At 39.7% G+C, this 23,169-nt stretch overlaps 2 protein-coding genes across 3 annotated transcripts; one reads left to right on the top strand and one right to left on the bottom strand.

The window, feature by feature from the left end:
- The first annotated feature begins 181 nt into the window (after positions 1 to 181).
- cwf19l1 (CWF19 like cell cycle control factor 1) lies at positions 182 to 6,669 on the top strand. The gene is made up of 14 exons (XM_018694854.2): positions 182 to 393; positions 991 to 1,075; positions 1,271 to 1,355; positions 1,448 to 1,549; positions 1,654 to 1,868; positions 2,052 to 2,167; positions 2,267 to 2,351; positions 2,931 to 3,083; positions 3,228 to 3,390; positions 4,084 to 4,163; positions 4,268 to 4,477; positions 4,793 to 4,912; positions 5,041 to 5,138; positions 5,680 to 6,669. Exons 1-14 carry the CDS (start codon positions 371 to 373, stop codon positions 5,822 to 5,824), a joined length of 1,680 nt encoding a protein of 559 aa, XP_018550370.1. The 5' UTR covers positions 182 to 370; the 3' UTR covers positions 5,825 to 6,669.
- A 552-nt stretch (positions 6,670 to 7,221) lies between these two features.
- LOC108895889 (CD9 antigen) lies at positions 7,222 to 22,195 on the bottom strand. Of its 2 annotated transcripts, none has more exons than XM_018694855.2 (8): positions 21,917 to 22,195; positions 12,873 to 12,975; positions 10,766 to 10,863; positions 10,545 to 10,619; positions 10,356 to 10,457; positions 9,462 to 9,551; positions 9,225 to 9,308; positions 7,222 to 7,865 (listed from the first exon to the last, which is right to left on the bottom strand). In XM_018694855.2, exons 1-8 carry the CDS (start codon positions 21,983 to 21,985, stop codon positions 7,800 to 7,802), a joined length of 687 nt encoding a protein of 228 aa, XP_018550371.1. In that variant the 5' UTR covers positions 21,986 to 22,195; the 3' UTR covers positions 7,222 to 7,799. The 2 variants fall into 2 exon arrangements, with proteins under 2 accessions (XP_018550371.1, XP_018550373.1); XM_018694857.2 differs by lacking the exon at positions 21,917 to 22,195 and adding an exon at positions 17,487 to 17,653.
- Positions 22,196 to 23,169: the final 974 nt, after the last annotated feature.

The following is a 23,169-nucleotide window of genomic DNA, read 5'->3' as shown; positions in this document are numbered from 1 at the left end:
CAGATATTTTCTTGATGGAAAAGTCAACCGCTTGCAACAGCTCGACATTGCGTGTAAGAATAAAACCTGGCAACCATTCTGCCACCTCAAAAAATGTCTCCGGGTAAAAACCAGACTTGTTCATTTTTTTGATTGATTTAAATTATGTGAAATTAATACTAAAAATAAATACTTACACGAAATAAATTCGACTAACTTTTGATGTATATTTTGTGATGACATTTTTGGGGTAAATAATACGTGATTTGCAGAGACAAAAATAGTTCCGCTGTGGCTTCGACCGGACCACTATTGGCGATGTACGGAACATTCAAGCTGCAAAAATCCAAACCACACATTTCAACACATTCGGATATAATTTAGCTAAAACATGGGAGAACAACCAGTGAGAGTGTAAGTTCAACTTTATCATAAATGCTTTAGCTGTGGCTTTGACCACGTTTCATTGCGTCAAATGTCGCTGTGGTTGAACCTGTGATGGTTTTTATTTTATTTGATGATGATACCCATGATGTGATAAGGTGTACGAAATATATGCAGAAAAGTCTTTCTGGATCTGCTGGACAAAGGGGGGTTTCTTAACATTTTCAGGAGGTCAGATTGTTCCAAATGTAACCAGGTTTCAAATAAAATTCATACAAAAGGCGATGACCCTCGCCAAACCTCGTTCAAAATTTTGATGATTTAAGGACTTGTTACTCATCGGCCCATTTATATGCATTATAAGACGTGATTTAATCTGCGGATCAGCCACTTTAAAAATATATATTGATATTATTGGTCGTGCTGAAATGTTGTCTTTAATATCAAACATGTTTACCAATGCACAAGCTCCACTGAAGTCAGTTTTGGGACTTTTCAGCTGTCAATCAACAGAAGTTAGTTATTTGGAATCTTAAATGCTTCTTTAAGGGAATATTGAATTGATTTTTGATGAGCTGTTGTTATAATGATGTAAATTAAAGCATTAAAGTGTGTTTCTGTTTGCAGCTTAGCATGTGGGGATGTCGAGGGCAGGCTGAACGCTCTCTTCAATCGAGTCCAGACCATCCAGAAGAAGACCGGACAGTTTGATGTGAGTCAAATTCATCAAATTCTCATCTATATAACAGTATTTACTAACTATGGAAGTCCATTTCTACATATATGATGAAAAAAGATGCTGTAAGTCAGTATAATAAGATTATAAAATGAAATTATGACTAGGTCATTATTTTTTCTCATTGTCTTAAAATTTCTACATTTTGTATTGACGTCTGTTTTCGTACAGCTGTTGCTTTGTGTTGGGGAGTTTTTCGGAACGACACCAGAGGCTGAGGCTGAGTGGCAGCAATACAAAACTGGAGCCAAGAAAGGTACAAACACCTGGATTAACCAGCTGTAACACTCTTTTCTTTTTTTTTTTTTTTTACCACTGTGTTACTCCATTTTCCATACTCCTCCTCAGCCCCCATTCACACCTACATCCTGGGAGCAGCGAGCCAGGAGACGGTGAAGAACTTCCCCAGCGCTGACGGCTGCGAGCTGGCTGAAAATATCACATATCTGGGTAAGACTCTGCTGGAAACATGAATGCAATTAAAGGGAAATTCTTGATTTGTCCCTTTAAAGTTTCTGTTTTATGAAACATTATTGGTCTGTGTGCATTTTTAGGTCGGCGAGGTGTGTTCACCGGTGTGTCAGGGCTACAGATAGCCTATGTCAGTGGTCGGGAGGCTCAGCAGGAGCCAGCCCCGGCTCACTGCTTCACTGCCAAAGACCTGTCAGCTCTCGTGTCTCCGCTGACCAGCAGCTCCAAGTTCAGAGGGGTCGACATCCTGCTGACGTCACAGTGGCCCAGAGGAGTGTGGCAGTACGCAAACAACCCGGTAACAACTTCAATTGAACATCTGCATTTTTATGACAGCTGGGCAGACGTATTCTGCTGAGGAAGACTGTGTGATATAGTTGAAAGCAGAGCAGCAATTAAATAGATCATGTTGTGAGATTGTTTTTGGTCAAGAATGACGTTTTAAGGCTCTGTTGTTTGTTTTCATGTGTCTCTGTTGCAGGAAGTGAACACAAAGTTCTGCGGGAGCACCTCCGTCGCCAACCTCGCAGACAAACTGAAGCCACGATACCACTTTGCTGCACTAGAGGGCACTCACTATGAGAGACTCCCATACAGGTTGTCTGTACAGGATTAAGTGTGATTTGCAGTTCCCGATTCCCTCTGTGTTACACTCTGAGTTTGTTAACAGCACTGTACATGTGCTTCCCTCCTCAGAAATCATCTTGTTCTCCAGGAAAATGCTCAGCACGTTAGCCGCTTCATCGCCCTGGCAACTGTCAACAACCCTGCCAAGAAGAAGGTACGCATGAACGTCAGTTCTTTGGGTGAAAGTGACAGGTTCTTGACGGTGGCTCTAAAGACAGCTGGAAGTCAGTTATTGTTTGGTTCCTGATTTAGCTGCGGTTACAATACTTTAACCTTTAATTGCCATAATTCATGTGAAAAATCACACTCCTCCTCAGAGTCATAACTCACACATGAAACACATATTTTTAGATTAGGCATGACTTGCATATCCCCATGATATTATATTATTATATATCTAAATCCATTACAAATAAACATCTGTAAATCTGCTTGGAAATCATAGAGGAAAGAAACTGCAGAACTTGCCTGAGAATCATCACGTTTTTAAGTTTTCTTCAGCATCACAGTAATCCAGTGATAGTTGTCTGTATATCCATGGGTACACTGCAAACAGGAAGTTCTAATAGTTAATTCTGCTACTTTTAATAGTGCCAGTTTTCCAAAATGTAAGGTTGTAGCCCATAGGGTAACTCACTGCTTCCATGGCAACATCATACATCATTATTTCCAAATCTTAGAGCATGATTATCCCTCATCACATCCTGAGCTGTGTGTGTGTTTCTGTCTTCAGTATCTGTACGCCTTCAACATAATCCCAATGAAGACCATGGATCCATCAGAGCTGGTAAAGCAGCCGCAGGATGTGACAGAAAACCCCTACAGACGCTCCACAAAAGACAAGACGGACGCACCAAAGACAGGCTTCAGCGGCACAGAGGAGGAGGTACAGAGTGTGTTCGTGTGCTAATCATGTTTTCTCTTTCTTGAGATGTAAATCAAGGTGTTGTAATCATGCCTCACCTGTCTGACATATCCAAAACTCAACCCTGTCTCTTTTTCTTCTTCTTCTTCTTCATCTTCTGTTCAGGAGCCTTCCCATCAGTTCTTCTTTGACCTGGGCAAGAAGCAGGGTGGGGGTCCTCGTGGCCGTGGCAGGAAAAGATATCCAGATGGAGACGGACGGGGACGAGACCAGCAGCATGATGGAGACAGGCATCATCAGGGACAACCCAAACAGCCCCGCAGGCACCGTGAGTCCAGCCAGCTGTAGAAATGGTAGCATTATGGTAGACTATGTTCTACACTGTTTTCATTCAGTGTGACTTACACTTCCTGAGGATATCATTATCTTTGATGTCCATCATGAATAAGTGCCCACAAATCTGCTTAGAAATCATAGAAAAAAGAGGCTTCAGAACTTGTTTGATACTTAAAAATCATGTAACCAGGTTGTCACAAATTTCATCAAAAATCATGCTTCTCCTCAGAGTCATATCTCAGTCAAATCTGCAATGGAATATAATTCTTTTTGATGTCCAGTTCGAATGAAGATTGGTAAATCTGCAGAGAAATTATATGCCAAAAGACGCTCCTTATAACTCCTTGCCTTGGCTGAGAATCATCACATTTTTAAGTTTTCTTCAGTATCAAATTAATCCAGTGATAGATGTTTGTATATCACTGGGAAACCTGTAAACAGGAGCTGCTAATGGCTACTGTCGGCTACTTTTAAAGGCGACAATGCTAAAAACATACCTGAGAATACCTTTACAGCCCATGATATGAGCTTTTACAGGGTCATGTCATCCATCGAATTGGTTCCCAAATACACCTGTATGTTAGTGTTAGCATGTTTCCAGTTTACAATTATAGCTTAAGGGGATAAAAGTAAACTAACAGAATGAGTTGTATTTTAATATTTCTTCTCTTTTTATCCTGTGAAGCTCAGCCCACTGGTCCCTGCTGGTTCTGTTTGGCCAGTCCTCAGGTGGAGAAACACCTCGTCATCAGCATAGGAACACATGTGAGTTTATACCATATCAATGTACATCCAGTAATACTGGAAAGGCACTGAAAAAACATTTAATTTACACACATCAGCATAACTCGGAATGGTTTTGTTTGCAGTGTTACCTGGCTCTGGCTAAAGGCGGACTGACTCCTCACCACATCCTGATCCTCCCCATCGGTCACTACCAGTCTGTGGTGGACCTGAGCTCTGAGGTGGTGGAGGAGATGGAGAAGTACAAGTCGGCCCTGACAAGCTTCTACAAGAGCAAAGGAGAGCGATGCGTGCTGTTTGAGAGGAATTACAGAAGCCAACACCTGCAGCTACAGGTAGAAACAGTCAAAGCTCTTTTTGTTTCTAACTTTATATTTAAGAGCCTGAGAGATCAGCAGACACCTGGGACAGAGGCTCTGTATGAAGTAACTGTTAATATTTGTCATCTGAAAGGCACAATATGACCATAGAGAGTCTCAAATTTGCTAAAAAGAGAAGCAAAATGACTTCAAATGGACACAATATGACAAAAAAGAGACACACAGTGATCGAAAAGAAAAGCTAAATGACTATAGAGAGGCACAAAGTGACCATGAAATGATGATCTAACACGTGTTGAAGTTTTTGGCCTCTGTATCGTCATCGTTCAGGTCGTCCCGGTGCCGCTGGACCGCTGCACAACAGAGGACATCAAAGAGGCATTCATGGTCCAGGCTCAGGAGCAACAGATGGAGCTGATGGAGATTCCTGAACACACTGACCTCAAACAGGTATGTGTAAATACACCTGGGTTAAACAACTACACACATACACACACCATAGGAGTATACATCTTTTGATTTGATGCTGTTGATTTATAATAGTAAATACAAAAGCTGCAAAAAGCATGTGTGTTCAGATTGCTCCTCCAGGGACACCGTACTTCTATGTGGAGCTGGACTCAGGGGAGAAACTCTTCTACCGCATCCAGAAACATTTTCCTCTGCAGTTTGGAAGGTAAATCTCAATCTCATTTAAAATAATGTGTAATGACATTTGGATATAAAAACACCAGAAACTTCGCTATATATCACTACCACTAACAAAAACAGGAGCAGAACGCAGGAGCTGCCTTAAACATTTAGTTTGTTTGTGTTATTGTGTGACTTTCAGTGGAGGAAGAAGTGTTCAGATCCCGTAAAAGTACCACACAATAACACAAACAAACTAACCAACAGAAGCAGCCATATTCCAGCAGCTCCTGTGTCGTGCTTGGTAAAATTATGTTTTTTGTCAGTGGAGTCTGGTAGTGATATATAGTGATGTGTCTGGTTAAACAAAAAGGATCTTACTCTTTAACAAAAATGTTTATCTCTGTAGGAATCCTATCCATAATGTTGTCAGACAGTCATAATAACAACCTGAGCCTGTCAGTGACCAAAACAAGCAGTGGACGTAGGAAAATAAGGCCCAGGGTCAAAAAGCCTGGAGTTAGCCTCTGTGCATGTACCACTACACACCTGCTGTGTTTTTAAAATATACTGCCTTACGAACACAGGGAGGTTCTGGCCAGCGAGGCGGTGCTCAACATCCCGACTCGAGCCGACTGGAAGGAGTGTAAACAGACCAGGGAGGAGGAGGAGGAGAGCTGCAAACAGCTGAGAGACGACTTCCAGCCGTTCGACTTCGCCTGGGAGGACTAACACACACAGACACGCACGTAGATACAGTTACCACCACCACTGTTTTTGTGTTCCTACAACATTGTCTCTGTTAAAGGAATAGTTCAGCATTTTTGGGGGATATTCAGATACCACCCTCATGTGGTAGCCTCAGTTAGCTTAGCATAAAGACTGTAAACAGCTAGCCTAGCTCTATCTGATTGTTGCAACATCCACCTACCAGCACATCTAAAACTCATTAATTAATAAGTTAATTAGAGTTGGCAGGTGGATTTTGTTCCTGTTCTAAGCTAAGCTAACCAACTGCTAACTCCTCCTGTCTAACTCTGAGCAGAAAAAAGAGAAAGAAAAATATATTTTACACATATTTTCCAAAAATGTTGACCTATTCCTTTAAATGAGTTGATTTAAATGAGATGAGTTTTGTAAGTAAGATAATGAAAGCCTCAGTTTAAAAGTTTCTTAAACTATTTTTCAGTCTTTTCACTAAACAAATACAAATATTTGCAATTCCATAATTGGCAAAAAAGCGAGAAGGCAAACCCCTAAATCTCGCTTTTGGGTGAGTTGTTTGTTTTTCATGCTCAAAAGTGACAAAAAGTAATGAGTTAAAGTGTTTAAAATGGCAATTGTGAATGTTTTGTGACTGCTGTCCATTGCTTTGTGCAGGTTACTGGATAAACTCCTTAACAATAAAAGTTAAAGATCTGCAGAGACCGAGGCTCTGAAACATTTTTATAAATACAAACACTGTAAAAACCTGCAGCCTTTTCTATCATTTCTATGGAGGGTCTTTTTGTTTAACTGTTTTTAAATGTATTTCTTGTATTTTGTAAATGAACTACAAATAAAACTCTTATTTTGGGTTTCTGGTGTCACATTGGTCATTATTACCATTTAGTTCAGTAACAGGTAGGAATATTATTTAAATTTATGACCTTGACACATTTTAGTATTAAAGATATTACATCAAATTGAACCCATGTAGGTCCAAGGCTGTTGGAAGGGCCACTCTGAGGGGCCCCAGAAGCCACAGATTTAATGGGAACTTGGAGGCAGCAGGGCACATGCTGCATTCAGAGGGTCAGAGGTCAGCAGGGCCCAGGCACATAGTGCACAACAAAGATCATTTCTGAAGTTCTTTATCTGAAAATCTGGGCAGAGTTTGAGGAAATGTAGCAGATTTAAACGTTGGGTTTGCACCCAAATCATTCCCTTACTGTTCAGACATTTCAAGGAATCACCATCCTCTGTGATCCTCTGGGTACCATGAATGTCTGCACCAAACTCCATGACAGTCCATCCAGTAGCTGTTGAGATATTTTTTTGTGGACCAAGCTCCTTAAATAAACATCAGCTGACTCATCTGGACAAAAAGCAACAACAGTAATCAGTGTACATGTACTGAAAAGACTCCGTTTAACACAAATCAGCATTTATTAGTTCATTTATTTGACATAAAGATACATTATATTTGAACTGCATTCATCAAAATATGTGCATAAAACTCCACAGTTCTTTTTTTTTTTTTATAAAAACCAAAGCTTCTAATGAAAAAATTTAATAAAATCTAAACATGAGTCACACGGTAAAATTCAGTTAGCTGCAAAAAAAGCCTGTTAGATCACAACTCACCACAGGCAAACTTTCAACTTGCTTTACATAAATTGAAGTGGTTTTATCCGAAAAAAGAAAAAACGGAGTGATCTTTGCAGTCCTCCAGGGGGCAACAGAGTCTCTCTTTTCCTGTAGTATACTGGGCATTTGTTCAGTTTACTCTGGGTACAAATATAATCTCCCTACAGACAGAGTGGAAAATTAAGAAGCATCATTGATCAGGCTCCATACTCTCACAGGTCAATGTGGCCATCCTGTATGGATTCAAGGCAGGAAACTAAGAGATGACGGTTATCATTATTAAACTGGTATAAACTCTAAAGCAGCAGGTGTAAAAAGTGACACGAGTTAAAGATGGAGAGGATTTTTGTGTGTGGTTTTAAACAAAGTCTCTGGACCTCTTAATGGCACAGCAGAGCATCATGCTGAAGATCATCCCAAAGATCTGTGGAGAGAAAGAGGAGGCAGGAACACAGAGTTAATGTAGACAGAAAGAATAACTCTGGTATTTTTGAATCTGGGTCTGACTTTCTCCATGTTTTTGGGTGTAAATGATGATAGGGACAAAAATCTTTGAAATCTTTCAAATAAGAGTTTACAACATTATCGATAGGATTCTACAGAGATAGAGATTCATTAAATAGTAAGATCCTTTTTGTCAAACCAGAAACGTTCATTTTATCACTACCAAACAGGATACGGGAGCTGCTGGAATACCACTGCCTCCATCTGTTTGTTTGTGTTATTGTGTGGTACTTTTACTCATGTAAAGGATCTGAATACTTCTTCCACCACTGAAAGTCACACAATAACACAAACAAACAAATTCAGCAGCTCCTGCTTGGTAAAATTCCCATTTTCCCTCAATGGAGTCTGGTAGTGATATATACTGATGTTCCTTTGACGTGGACAGTTGCCCACTGGATTTCATTGCAGCAGCTGTTGGCGGTGGCCAGGTTCACCGTTCCTGCTCAGTACTGCTCCAGGTTACAAAATACTGGACTCATCCTTTAACTTTTAATACTTTAAGTACATTGTTCTGATTCTAATTCTATTCTGTATTAGTAGAAAAGCATCTGAATACTTCCTGCACCACTGAATAACCAGCTACTACTTGTAGCTTTACATTCATCGAGCAGTTGTTGGAGTGGCATCAATCTTTGCTCACACTCCACAAATGTCAAACTATTCCTTCAAGTGCAATATGTAATTTTCTGACACTAGCAGTCTCAACAAAACAAAAGACAGAATTTGGTGACGTCATAAAGCAGCATGGGATCATGGGAGTCATCTTAACTGACATGGCTGTCACTGCAGTCAGCTTCTCCTGAGAGGTTTCCTCCTCAAACAAATGGGCCAGGTGTTAAAAGCTGATTAAACCACTGAATGAAGTTTCATGTTCAAATCACGTTGAAGCGACTTGAGCTGCCTTCAACAGTTGCTCAGCTTATTTGTCTGATAACTTCAGATCCAGACATCTGATGACTAAAATCCTTCATCTGGTAAAAATATATAGATGAAAACAACCAACATCTAAAAAGTGTGTTCTAAAAATGTGGCTTAAAACTTGACAAAAAAGTCAATTTTGATGCTTCTGGCAACTACAGCACTGACGCCAATGACAGGCAACCAAATGAAAAGGGCTGTTACTGAGTTATTAAAATCATGAAGGTCTGGTTGTTTATAGACATGTTAATGTGGATTAGTTAAATATTATACCATAAAGTGTTTGTCTGTGTGCATTAGCATGTACATTTTTATTCACTTTTTATTGATTAGTTGCGGCAACAGTCCTCACACTCACCATAATGACTCCAATACCAATGCCAACCCCACCAATGATGTGCAGCCTGTTGTTGAACATCTCGTCGATGGCAGCCGGACAGCTCTGAAGACAAGAAGAGCAGAGGAAGGACAGATATGATTTTCTACTGCACACAAGTACAACATGGACACAGAATTAATCAGCGACAGATCTCATCAATCAATTAATCGTTACAAATTTTCTATGGTTCAAGTCTGTGTTTTTATGTTGTGTTACCGTGGTGATTAGGGCCTCCAGTCCATCCTTTTTGGGGCAGATATCTCTGGCAGCATCGATCACTGTTCCTGTCGGACCACAGCAGTTCAGCTGTGAAGAGAAAGAGGACAGAGTAGTCAGATGTGATCTGTAAAGCCTCACACAGACTTCAAGACTTTGAACATCCAAGTTGCTGTGCTGCTCACAACACATGGGGGTACACAAACTACACAACTGATCTCAGACCAGGTGACCTGACCAGGAGATTATTCCACTTCATGATAATGGATGGATTATGGGACAATGGGGACACATAAAAGACACCCAGACTGAGAGACACATAAAACAGCTAACAGATGTGTTCCACGTCTCTTCGTAGTCAGTGAGTGTGTTTTTTTTTGCATATATTTGTGTTAATTCTGTGTCTTTTTAAAACCCGTTCCATCTCTGTGTGGTCTGTTTGCAAAGAGACACAAAATGACCAGAAAGAGATGCAGTTATTTTGCATATTTTTGTGTTTATTTTGTGTTTATTTTGCGTCTTTCCTAGGTCTTCATACATCCCTATTTTGTCATTGTGAGTCTCCCTGTGGCTGTTGAGTCATTTTGTTTTCTGTTTTGTGTGCATTTCATTGTGTTGTGATTTTCTAAAAACAAATGTTGATAGTGACAGGGGCCTGTGTCCACTAGACCCATTCAGTAATGGATCCACGTCGTCTGACTGCCTACTCAATGACAGAAAATATACAGACTATACTTGTATCATATGGAGACATTTGTGGAAAACAAGCACTCACTAATCACACAAACACTAAATACTGTAAGCCTTTCTGACACTTGGGTTTGAAAACAGTGGAAGAAGCAAAACAAAGTCAACAAATGGATGCCAAGCAGGTGTTCAGGTGTGTGTTCTCACTCCAAAATGGATGAGGCGGAGGGTCTCCTTCAGTGCTTCCTGTTTGGTGTCTTTGTAGTTGTTGTAAGTCTGTTTATAAAACTCTGTGACGTCCTCCACCACCTGAAAACACAAGGAAAAACATTGATACAAACTGACTACCCACAACAAAATGAATGCATGTGTGTCCGTGTGTGTTGTGTTGTGTACCCGGTCCTTGTTGGAGAGGCCCCAGATCCCAGCAGCCACTTCCACAGCGAAGATGATGAGCAGGAAGAGGAAGAACTAAACAAGAAAGCAAGTTTTCTCAGGGTTTTATTCTGCAGCTCATTTGGAAACATGATCACGTTAATCAAAGATATTACATTTTTGGTTCCTCTTACGGTATTTGTTTTCAGCCATTTCATACGTAAAAAGAAAGGAGGACTCACCAGTCCCAGCATGCACGGCGACTCTTTGATGGCTCCGCAGCATCCCAGGAAGCCCACGACCATCATCAGAGCCCCTGCTGCGATCAGAATGTACACGCCTGCAACAACACATGAAGGTCAGCGATGTGGCGAGAAGATCTTCACTAGGGTTATGGCACACATGACGACAAGGGCACATGAAAAAGGCAGCACAGAAAACATCTGCTTTGCCTATAGGCTTTGTCTGCTTCTCATAATGTAAATTTACATGAAATATTTACATAGTGTGCCATAGTTAGTTTAGCAACAGCAAAAAGCAACACAAGAGAATCCATGTGTTTTTTACACATAGTAGTTAGTGTGTAAAATGATTTAGAGCCATCAGTGATAATCCAGTGTGTTTATCGTCCCTTCATGTAGCTTTATGAGGATGAATCATGATAAAGGATAAAAATATGACTGTAGGATAACAGAAACCACAGCACTGATGTCATGGGTACATTAGCCACAAAAATATTCCTCCTCCAGCGCTTCTTCTCTCCAAAGCTGTTATTAAGATGTTTGTCATTTCAGACCAATGCTTTTGTCGCCCGACTGCCCACTTCACTCCTCGGTTTGATGGAAGTGAAACACAAAGAGAGAAGGGGAGGGGAGCCAGTCCGTCTTTTCTGTGACAGTTCCCCAGAGAATACAAAAGTCTGGAGACAAAGACGTCCCCTGTCCTCTGGAGAAGAATGAAAGCTATGTGTGGAAGGGCTCTGCCAGGCTGGAGGAGCTAACTTTGGCCTCAGCTGCCCTCTGTACGCCCTGCTGCCTGGCTCTCTAATCAGGTTGCTGCTGCTGCTGGAGCGCTGCCCCAGATAATGAAGCAACGCCCATCAGGTCACATTTAACAAATACATGACAACAACAGTGATCTTATTCAACCAGTCAAATGTTAAAGTCCAGCTGTATTGCACGCATCACACTACTAATATTGTTGTTGACTGATTCAAAACTAGTTACCATCAGTCAAGTTGCAGGAAATATGGTCACAATCCCTCCCTCTGTTCCTGAGTCATGGCGCTGAATAACAGCCAGAAAAGTGTTTTTGCAGAACACTGCGATGTCAGAGTGAAGCTGACCTTTGACCTTTTCCATATGTCAGCACTTCCTCATTTTATGTGTGTGAAATGTTGTCACAATCAGTATACAAACTCTATGCAAAAACATGTTTTGTGAGTCACCATGACCTTTGACCTTTAATAACCAGTTTCTACACTCATCCTTGAGCCAAATGGATGTTTGTGCCAAATTCGAAGAAATTCCCCCAAAGCGTTCTTGAGATGTTGCGTTCACAAGAATGAGACAGATGTGACCAGTATTTTTATATTACAGTATTGCTGCTTTTACTGATGTAAAAGGTCTGAGCTCTTCCACCTCCACTCCTAATGTAACAAAACCATTTACCCACAAATCTATAACGCCATAAAACATGCACTTAACTCTTAACTACTCATATCCATGAAATTACTGAAAGTTTTATGAACACAGGAAGCAGCGCTTCCTGTTCAATATCCAGCCTTTTAGATCAACACTATTCACATACAACCAGAATCAACTGAGGTGACATCAGAAAAGAATATTTGTTTTGCTGCAGAAACATTGTTATGTATCACTATCAGACTCCATTGATAAAAACAGTAATTTTACCAACGATAACACAGCAGCTGCTGGAATATTGCTACCTTGATCAGTTAGCTTGTTTGTGTGACCTTCTGTGGTTGAATAAGCCCTGAGATCCTTTACATAAGTAAAAGTACCACACAGTAACACAAACAATCTAACAGATCAAGGCAGCGGTATTACTATTCTGGTAGCTTTACATAGCAATGTTTGAGGGAAGACAAAAAGGATTTTGTTCTTTAATTTTAATTTGCTGGCCGCTAACTTAATGAACCTGGGTATTTTATCAAATATTGTAGTTTAGAGACAAACTGTTTTTGTGTACTGTAGTGGACAGAAATGGACTAAACCAAGTGCTCTCCCTGTGTATCTCCTGTGTATTTAACTCCCACTGTTCCCCTTGTCACTACACCTACACCTGGGTGTATCTGTTGAGGCTGCATTTTAAAGCCAAAGACCTTACCAGTGAAGAAGACTGTGGGCGAGTCCTGTCCTTCAAACAGTCCTGCTGTCCTGGAGTCAAAACGTAGCCAAAGTCCCACGGCTAGAACTCCAGTACCTGCCAACTACAGCAGAAAAAAAACATATATATATATAATATTTACTGCTATAAGAGGATATATAGGCATGGCTTTACATGGAGATACATGAGCATACATATGCAACAGAATTTATTATTTATTCATAACAAAAATCGAGGAAACTTAAAATGTATTCCTTTGATACAGACGTTGATATCAAACCATGCTGGGTCTTTTTCTACATAACAGAAAATGCAGGATACTGATTACAATTAATTGCAAACTTAGCAAAGAAATATTTTGTGTTATCATGGAACTAAAATGCTGCAACATTTAATTCATTCACCCAAACAATTATCACAGATTCTAAAAAGAAACAGTCTACATTTGAAAAATTGTGCATTTTTGAAGGCTTCTGAGACCCTTTTCTTTAATATTTTTTCAGTTATGTGAACTTTGAAGGTCTTTTCACAGCTCCAATGTTTGGTCCAAACCAGAGTAGCAGGTGTGAAAAGGGCCTCTGGACCAACTTTCAGGTATGACATCACCCTGAGATGTATCCAAAATTTGTGTTTATAATTTTCCTTTGGACTGGACCCTTGTGAGTGGATCACTGTCCATTAATCCGTCCTTGGACAATTTAGTAACCTAGCGTTGTTGTATGTCAGCTTCTTGCATGCTACACTGATGTGAGTGACGTGACTTTTTCTAGGTATTTTTGACCTGATGGCAGGGACAAGATGAAAAGTGAGATGATCAACAAAGCTTTTGTAATTCATCCTAAGGAGAACAATAGCTGCTTGTGTGGCCACAATAGGTATGTCAAGGTAAGAACACACAGGGATGGATTGAGGCAGGAGTAGAGCACAGAGCCAAGAGTTAAGGAATGTGAATGTGAAAGCGACACTTTCTGCTAAAACACCCATACATTCTCCGAACTACACAACCCAACCAGAAAAACCTGATCAACAACACTCCAGCATCTTCACTCTGTGATGGAGGATCTCTTCTGCACAATGTAGGATGTCGAGTTATTCAGAGGAAACTGAGCATGGGAGCAAACAAGGATCGCCCATCTTGTGTATGTGCGTCTCCCACAGTGTTGACCACAGTAATAATGCCTCATTATGACTCATCATCTCCAAAGCAACCACAAGACGCAGTTTACATTAAGTCTTTGTTGCCACCCAAATAACTCCCATCATGTCTCGCAGCATGATCCTGACGTCTGTGTTGTTGGGCAACAGGCACCACGTCCTCATGAATCAGTGGACGTGAGCATGAACACACATCTGTCCAATCACAATAAGACACCATGAAGCCAGTTCAACTCAGCTCAGTCTGTCTCTCTTTTCCACCAAATTAACTCTGGTTCTGATTCAGGATTCCTTAATCTCTGTTCTATCTAGTCAACCAACCAGCTGCTTTTCTCAGATGGATAATTATTTCAAATGAGACTGTGCAGTTTCTTGAGAAGTAGTTATTATTCATGTAAAGGGTTACATACAGTAAAATAGGCATCCTGTTATGAAAAGAATTAACCCTAAAAACAAAGACATGAATTCAAAACTTTCTAACTGTGAAACAAAGACAAAAAACATTTAACCAAGACAATATGGAAGAATTTTGTCAATTAAACACTGAAATTTATGAGTTATACTTGCACCATAAAAACAGACTGTAATCACATGGATTAAGACAATAAATCATTTAAAATTAAACCTATAAACTACTGGTAAACTGTTATTTCCTGACACTTGGCCAAGCAATTAAAATCAAATTAGCTGGGTGAGAATTAATTGGATTATTTTAGCCTTATAACAGCATGTTAGCCTGAAATACACTCAACCTGCCTGTGATGCAACATCCATACGGTTCCTCTGGCAGTTGCTGTACATAATTTAAAACTCAGTGTGCTGCTCTAAAGGAAGGTTACTCATCACCACACCTAGCAATGTGTCAGACATTTGTCAAAATGATCAAGCAGTCAGACCTCACTATGTGTCAAAACCACATGTGGCCTCATGCTTAAACTGCGGCTGAACTCAGGATTGTGCTTGTTGAGTTATTGTGACATTTATAATGAATGTGTTCAGCAGTTTTGTTGCATGAGCCAAGAGCTGGAGTCGGCATTAGCTGCCATATGGTGATGGTTTAGGTTCACACTAAACTTGCTGGTGGACAGTGGAGAAAGACAGAGAACTATTCTTTCATATTTGGAAACTTTTCAGTTAAGAAGACTTCGAGGGTCCTTTCACACCAACAACAACACCAGGGGAATGATATGCAGTGGCCCAACAGTCAAACCAGGAACCAAGGCACCAATGCTCAGGGCCTCCATTTCTCAGCTTCCTCGTTAGACAGCCAGATCACCAGCACAGCTACACCTACATCGTTACCACAGCAACCCATGCAGAAAGGCTGGCCATATCTGGACACACAAATACAATCTGATCACTTGCAAATAACAGTGCAGACAGTGTGTAACCCTAACCCTGAAGATCTGATTTGTTAAACAAATCTGGCGAAGGCCCCATTTACAACTGATACTGATGTGAGATATGATCATCCCAAAATACATTACTGGATCAACAGCTAGCAGAGTTCTTTATTATCATCTGCTGTCAAACCCACAGTCAGATGTGAACACGACAGAAAAAAGGTGCAGGATTTATGAGCCCATCTTTTATCTAACAGGCAATAAATCTGTACTTTGCACTCTGATCTAGTTAAGCACTTTCCATCGGTGTGTTTTTATTATCTACTGTCCAACTTAACAACACAAACAGAAGGAAAGAAGAACAGGAAACTTGAGTGTCCTGGATGATGATTGGTGTTAATGCACAGTAAACACACTCAGGAGAGTTGTGGTGTTTGTGCAGAGGCAGCAGTGAAACCATCTGACGAGGAAAACAGCACTTTCCCCTTGAGGTTCACATTAGCTCTCATTAACCACAAAGGCACTCTGCCGCATCATTAGCTCCCAAATAGACAACTACTGCTTCAGAGAAATGAATAATTTCTGAGTTTGAGTTTTGTTGCTTTACAATGTGACATCCAGCATAAATTTGTAAGAAGATGCAGAGAAACAGGGACACTAAAGGCCGATTTGCTTACAGTAACGAGTCCTGACAAACAGTTCAGTCATTACATTGTGGAATAAACAAACATTTATAATCTGATGTTTACGTTTTTGGTGGTGGGTACTCATTTGTTTATATCCACAGTTATCTCAGACTCAAAAACAGTCATTAAGCACAGACCAGCTGTAAACAGGTACTAACAGTAATGACACAGCAGGCAGTGAGGAACAAATCTCTCTTAGGAATAGTGGAGGAGTTACTCTGAAACTTCACTTAAGCAGAAGGAGCGATACCATGGTGCAAAAAATAATAAATTCTGTAACAAGTAAACGCCACCTTACTCCACTACACTTATCTAATTAGTAAACACATGCTTTATGTTTGACTTTAAAGCTCAGACTTTAACTGAAGTGATTTTCAAACACAGATGTGAAAACAGCAGTGCAGCTCCAGTTATTCCAGTGTGCTGGGATTGTTTAAGTAAAGAAAGGATAGTATGGTGTGTATGCAGGTTCTGTATAGAGTACATACCCACCTCTGGAACATACTGTATCCTGACCTAAAAAAAACCACAGATACACACCAGTGCACATCTTACAGGCTGCAGGCAAGTTAAAGTCTTTCATGTAACCTGTGGTGTTAAGTGTACAGCAACACTTTTGGGCAAAGCCTCCTGACAGGAAACATACAGTTAAACCTGACAAACTCATGGAACAAATGCTCATTCCCTTGTTGTTTCCAAAACCTGCAAGTGTCATGGATAGGATTCCTACAGAGATAAGCCTTTTTATTTAACCGGAATCATCACTTTATATCACTACCAGACTCCACGCAGAACCTTTAGTTTGAGAGTAAAACTGATTTTTACTTTTATCTTTTGCTCAAGTGCAAAATTTTACTTGTAGTACTTGTAATACATGCTCTGATCTGTCAAAGCTGGGTCAAGATTAAAAGATAATGTGGAGTTTTTTGTGACCTAACCCTAAAAATAGGAACACCACGCATGATTTTAACTTCATCAGTTTGTATCAAGTTTTTCCACTGACGCAGTTTCATGATGACACATCGTAGCCACACAGCCCTGAGGACAACTGATGCATTTACTTGGCTGAGTTTTCACTGCAGCCACTTATTAATAAAAATAAATTAAAAAAAACACAGAAAAAGTAATTTGTCATTCAGCAGTATATTTCTAAACATCACTTTCAAACTAAAAAAAATCTAAACAATGAGGAAAAGTAAGGCTGGAAAACTTTTAGATTAGATTTTCCACATTTAATTCCTCCGGTCACAAACAATTACAGATAAGCAGCTTATCAGTAGCAATCAGAAATCAGAAACAAACTGTGGGATTTATAACTCATTCTCAAACTTCTCTTGTGCAATGACTAAAACCAACCAAACCACTTCAATGCCAAATCTACAACCTCATGTATCAACCACAACTACCACTGTGTAGGTGATGCTACATACCCAAAAGAGAAAGTTGAAGATGAACATCAGGTATTTGATGCACTGCAGTCCCCCCATGGCTCTCAGTTCAAGGTTTACTAGAAGAAAATGAGGCTAAACTGTTCTGAACTAGCTGCAGCTTTTTCTGTGAACCGCACCCTTTGAGAGGCTCACCTGGGTAGGGAGGGAGGGGGTGGAGCTGAAGGGGGTGGAGATGAAGTGAGGTGGGGGAGGGGGACTTGCTGTAGGTGCCTGTTCCAGTGGATTTCAAACACAGGACCTGCTGAAAACTGCTGATTTACCTTGGACACCAGGTGAAAGCAATTAAGGAGCAGGTAAATGACAAACCCAGCAGCAGCTCTCTGAGCACCAGCATTTATGTGGATTTAAATCAACTTTTATTCCTCCTCATTAACTGTTAGAAAGTATTTTTCTCACCGGCTCTTAACATGAACTTTTGCCTGCCTCTACACTTCATATGAGCAATATGAAATAGAACAGTTTTGTTCTTCATTTTTTTGTCATCTAGCCTCAAGATTATTTTCATTATAATTAATCTGTCTGACATTTTTACAATTAACTGATCGAGAAAATCCTGAAACATGTTAAAAAAATGTTCATAGTTTTACAGATACAGAAGATGTCTTCGAATAACTTGTTCTGTCTGACAAATATTTAAAAACTCAGATGATGTTCATTTCCAATCATATAAAACTGTAAATGGCAACTACTTCTCATTAGTATAGTGGACAGTATCTCCACTCCTGTCATGTGGAAGATGGTGTTTAACTGCCCCACAGGGAGTGATTATTGTTTCATCCCATGGGATTAATAAAGTTCATCTCATTTAGAAAGGCAGTAGACAGAGAACATTTGACTTCTCCTATGATAAGTGAGTTAAACATTTACATTTCTGATAGTTTCAATCTAATAATTGATTGATCAGGTAACTGTCTATGGGTCTTATAGATCAGATGAGTTGTTTCTGATACAACTGTTGGAAATACTGTTAGCTAGATACTGTAGCAAAAAGAGGGGCCGAGAGAAAGTGATGACAGGCAGAGATGTGTTACTGAATGGGCCAACCAGGCACAGACTGAGGTCAGGAGGCTCCTGGTCTGGAGTCTCTGTCTGAAGTGACTGCAAAGAGACACAAAATAATTACGAAGAAACACAAAATGAGTATAAGCAACTCATAATTTGTTTTCATTTTGTGTCTCTTTAAGCCCCGGGGGTTCTGTACAGGAGAGGTGGGGGGAGCTTTTATTACAAGTCTGAGCCCTGGACCCATTGTCTCATGAGCCATGATGGTAGGTATGGAGTTTTAAATAATGTCTCAGTGATGAGAACGATTAAAGGACAAAACGTGAAGCAAGAAAAAATGTGCAGATGAAGAGAAACAAAGGCTTCACAGGTGTATTCACATACATACACACACACACACACACACCTCCTGGGACAGGGATTCAGCTTTGTTTAGCTGAGGTAACTTGAGTTGCTCTCCATTCCCAGTGGACCAGCTGAAACCAACAACACCACCTTTGTCTCCAGGCTGTTGAAGCCTCCCTTATCTCTGCTTCCCCCCTCCCTCCCTTCCCTCTCCCCCCTTCTATCAGGAAGTGCCTTTAGTGACAAACTGGTTTGGTTTTTGTTGTACCTGTTAGATTTATGAGCATGTCCAGACCCTGAAAAGTGATTAAAAAACCCAGGAGATGAAGAGAAATGTGAGAGGAGGTTGTTGGAAAATAAAAAAGGCAAAGGAGGAGACTGAAAAATTGTCAGAGGTTTTCAAGAAAAAAAATGGAAAATGATTTTTTTTTTAAATGACAAGGAAGAACTTTCTGTCCTTTAATGACAAATTGGGCTCAATATCGGCCCCTGGTGGAGTTTTTCTGAACTACTCCAAGCCTGAAAAAAGTCCAACCATGAATCCCTCTGTACCTCAACAAATTAATTTGTTTTGTTTTTTTATTTAACCATAAACATCTCAAGCATTTTTTACCCTGGGCCTGATTTTCACATGTTTTTGGATGTAAATGATTGATTGTTTGTGTTATTGTGTGGTACTTTTACTCATGTAAAGAATATGAATACCTCTTCCACCACTGAAAGTCACACAATAACACAAACAAGCTAACAAATGAAGGCAGCAGTGGACCAGCAGTTACTGGTTTGTGTCAGTTTGGTGGTGATATACAGCAATGTTTCTGGGATGTTAGTCTTTAATAAAAAGGTTTATCTCTGTGGGAATCCTATCCATGAAGTTTGCAGGTTTTGGAACGACAAGGGGAGCAACATTTGTTCCCCAAGTTTTTCTCTGAGGCAGTACCTGTACACACCATACTACACCTCCTCTACTTGAACAATCCCATCACACTGGAATAACAGGGGCTGCACTGTACAGAGGGGAGATAAAAGATGATGAAAGTATGTGTTTATTGGTTGTATTTTGATGTGTATTTCTGAACCAGGACCAGTATTGAACAAGAACAATGTATCTGGCCACCTCTAACAGCTGCTACAATGTAATCCAATGGGCAACTGTCTACGTCAAAGTACATCCACTAAAGTGCTTGTTTTTGCCACTGACAGGCTCAGATTGTTATTATAAATGTCTGACAACATTATGGATAGGATTCATACAGAGACAGGCCTTTTTGTTTAACCAGAAACATCACTATATATCAGTATCAGACTACACTGACAAAATTAGTGATTTTACTGAGGAGAATACAGGAGCTGCTTGAATACACTGCCTCCATCTGTTCGTTTGTTTGTGCTATTGTGTGGTACTTTTACTTATGTAAAGGATCTGAACACCAGTGAAAGTCACACACTCCTCAACTTTGCCTTGTTTCTTATTTTCTCTTGTTTTTTTCCTTCTGTTGTTTGCCGTAATTGAACTGATTTCCTGTGAATGAACAGGAAGTCAGTCTGATAACGACACTTCTGTTTTGAACTTTACCTGGTCTCCTGTGAGTTTCTCTGCATCTGAGTCTCTGCCCTCGTTATAAATCATATTTTTTTAAGCTGCCAGAAGTTTTCTGGTTTCAGCCTGTCAAATGTGAAAATGTCCTGCTTTAGTTTGACTCACACGACTCAACTTGTATCTGTTGCAAAAACAAGACAAGTGAAGACATTGTTTTAGGTTCTGACGGACAGTTTCACTCCTTCCTGACATTTTATAAACTGAACAATGACTTATTAAAATATTTGTCCAATTAATGAACTGACCTGAGAAAAGAAGTAAACAGCTCAGTTTTTCATTTTTAACTGAATTGTCAACATCCATGATGAGCTAAGGTTTTTTGTTTTTCCCTCTTTCCTGAGTCCACATAGCTATCGGCCTATGTGAACTCAACTGGGAATTTAAGCTATTTGTCCTTTAACAAGATTCAGTATTTGAGAAGACCCATTGTGCAGTTAAGCTTGTTTGTGTCATGGATGGATTACAACACAGGCACAGACATGTTTAATGCCTGGTCCACCACAATGTCTGTAGGACCAAGACCCAAACATGGGCCAGGGCCATATCCTCCCTTACTTTTATTTTTCTTTCAAAAACCATCAATAAAATAAGAACCAATTACAGGGACTGGTCTGCACTGATTACAAACCTGTATTAGTAAGAACAATTTCCTCATTATGCTTATAAACGTAAAAGTAAAACCTTCAATGCAGGATTTATTTATTTATTTATTTATTTTTACTTGTAATGGAGTATTAGTACTTTTACACCACTGGCATGAAGCCTAAATGTTGACAACTGAATATCCTCTGAGGAGTGTCTCTGCAGAAAACATAAGATAAAAATTCTTCCGTTCAATCAAGATAACAACAATTTGCTTTGAACACGTGTTGCTGAACAGCTTTTGACATTTCCGACCACTGAACCGTTATCATACACAGAAATACAAGTCCCGATACGCTTCGACCGCCAAACTCCATCCAGAAATCTTTTAATTCATCGTTTCTTTGGTTACTCGTCAAAGTTCGTTTAACAAATACTACTGCTAAAGAATACATTAAAATAAAAGCACGGTACTCCTTCATTCGGCGTACAATAATTTGTTTAAGCCGTTTAAATTGAACGAAAATGTCGACTTTTACTTTTGTTCCTTTGATAGTCCAAATTAAAAAATCACAATACAGTGCCAAACTCTATCTTCTAAAAGTTTAAATGTTGTTGAATTGAGGAAATAAACGGTCATTTGACGAGTTTTTAGCGTTACCAGGTTAGCTAAACTTACTACGTACTTAGTTTAAACATTATAAATCAAAGGAAATAAATGGAGTTTATGATAATTTCTAACATTGTTACAAGGTTTTATGAAATACTGCGACACAAACGATAACATATAACCTACACACACACACACACACACACACACACACACACACATATACAAGTGTCACAAAAAATATATATATTTTAACATTTTGACTCTTACCCAGAAGATGAAATTGAAGATGAAGAGGGCGTATTTGACGCACAACTCCCAGCTGCTTAGAGCCGTCATCCTAGCGAAGTCTTTTAACGTGTTAGTAGTTATAAACTGTGAATTTAGTGTCTTTATATACAGTAGCAAAGCTCTCTCTTTCGATGTTTGTCCAGTCCCTGGCTGCTGGGTCAGTGCGGACCTGTCGCCGTCACTTCGACTTCGTTCGGCTCTGTTCGTTCAGTCCCGTCAGGGGTCGGCTGGTGCAGCAGCTGCTGGGAGGAAACACAGACGATCAAGTGCTCGACACCCACAGAAGAAGAGACAGAAATAGAGAGATTTCTGTCTTTGTCTTTTCTCTTTTGTTCCTTTATCTTTTCTTTGATCCTTTTGTTCCTTTTTAACAGCAAAGAACAAATCGTTAGATTAAGATAAATGCCCAAATTATGGGCTATTGATGAAAGACAAGCAGAAACCAGATGGATCAAAACACCATGTTCACTTTATATCAACTGGGTGGATTCTAATAATAATAATGAATAAAGAATAATAACAATAATAATCTGTATATGTATAGCACTTTTCAATCAAAAATCGCAACTCAAGGTGCTTTTACATTTAACCTGTGAACAGACACCCACAATTTTGTGCTCAAAAATCATGTACCCAAAATTCAAAGATTACAGTTCTTCAACCCTTTTGATCACAGTCAAATGAAAAGTAACGTTTTAACAAAGAGTCCGAATGATGATCCAAAGTTATGGAGGAACAAACATGGTAGAAATGTACATTTTTTTTTGCCTCTCCTCTTTCTTTTTTAATAAGAGAGGGAATATGTAGTCAGCTTTGTAGTACTTAAATCCAGGGCTCAGACTTAAGAATAGATTTTCAAGACTTTTGTGACTTGACTTGGACTCAGGCTTGAACACTGGGGACTCGAGTCTCGACTACAGCACGGGCTGTAAAACACAGACAGGCAATGTATAGTCTGTTAATTGGTTCAGGGTTGTAAAACACTGTCTCAGGTTGTGTTGTGTGTTTTTGCAGGACATACGTTGTCAAACTGATGAAGATGTTTTCTTAATTAGTTTGTGTTTTGTCTCTTTGCAAGTGTTTTCTTAAGCTGCAGTGTGTTTGCTCTTACCAGCCTCTGTAGTTGCATATTGTTAAACTGCTGAATGTATAATATACTGTCTGTGTATAAATATTCACACGTGCTGTTGGTTCAGTTTCCACTTGTCTGGTACGATCATAAAAATAACAGG

This window comes from Lates calcarifer, linkage group LG18, assembly GCF_001640805.2.
Source record: "Lates calcarifer isolate ASB-BC8 linkage group LG18, TLL_Latcal_v3, whole genome shotgun sequence".
Taxonomy (NCBI): Eukaryota; Metazoa; Chordata; class Actinopteri; family Centropomidae; genus Lates; species Lates calcarifer.
Note: the sequence above shows the minus strand (reverse complement) of the source record. Positions and strands in the feature narration are given on the sequence as shown.

Excerpts from the sequence above, each read along its gene's own strand:
- LOC108895889 (XM_018694855.2), bottom strand. The coding sequence starts at position 21,985 with ATGACGGCTCTAAGCAGCTGGGAGTTGTGCGTCAAATACGCCCTCTTC. Across the intron at positions 10,458-10,544 it reads GCCTCTCCAACAAGGACCGG|GTGGTGGAGGACGTCACAGA; the intron begins GTACACAACACA and ends TTGTGTTTTCAG. Across the intron at positions 9,552-10,355 it reads TCCGCCTCATCCATTTTGGA|CTGAACTGCTGTGGTCCGAC; the intron begins GTGAGAACACAC and ends TTCTCTTCACAG.
- cwf19l1 (XM_018694854.2), top strand. The coding sequence starts at position 371 with ATGGGAGAACAACCAGTGAGAGT. Across the intron at positions 1,550-1,653 it reads TGAAAATATCACATATCTGG|GTCGGCGAGGTGTGTTCACC; the intron begins GTAAGACTCTGC and ends GTGCATTTTTAG. Across the intron at positions 5,139-5,679 it reads TTTCCTCTGCAGTTTGGAAG|GGAGGTTCTGGCCAGCGAGG; the intron begins GTAAATCTCAAT and ends TTACGAACACAG.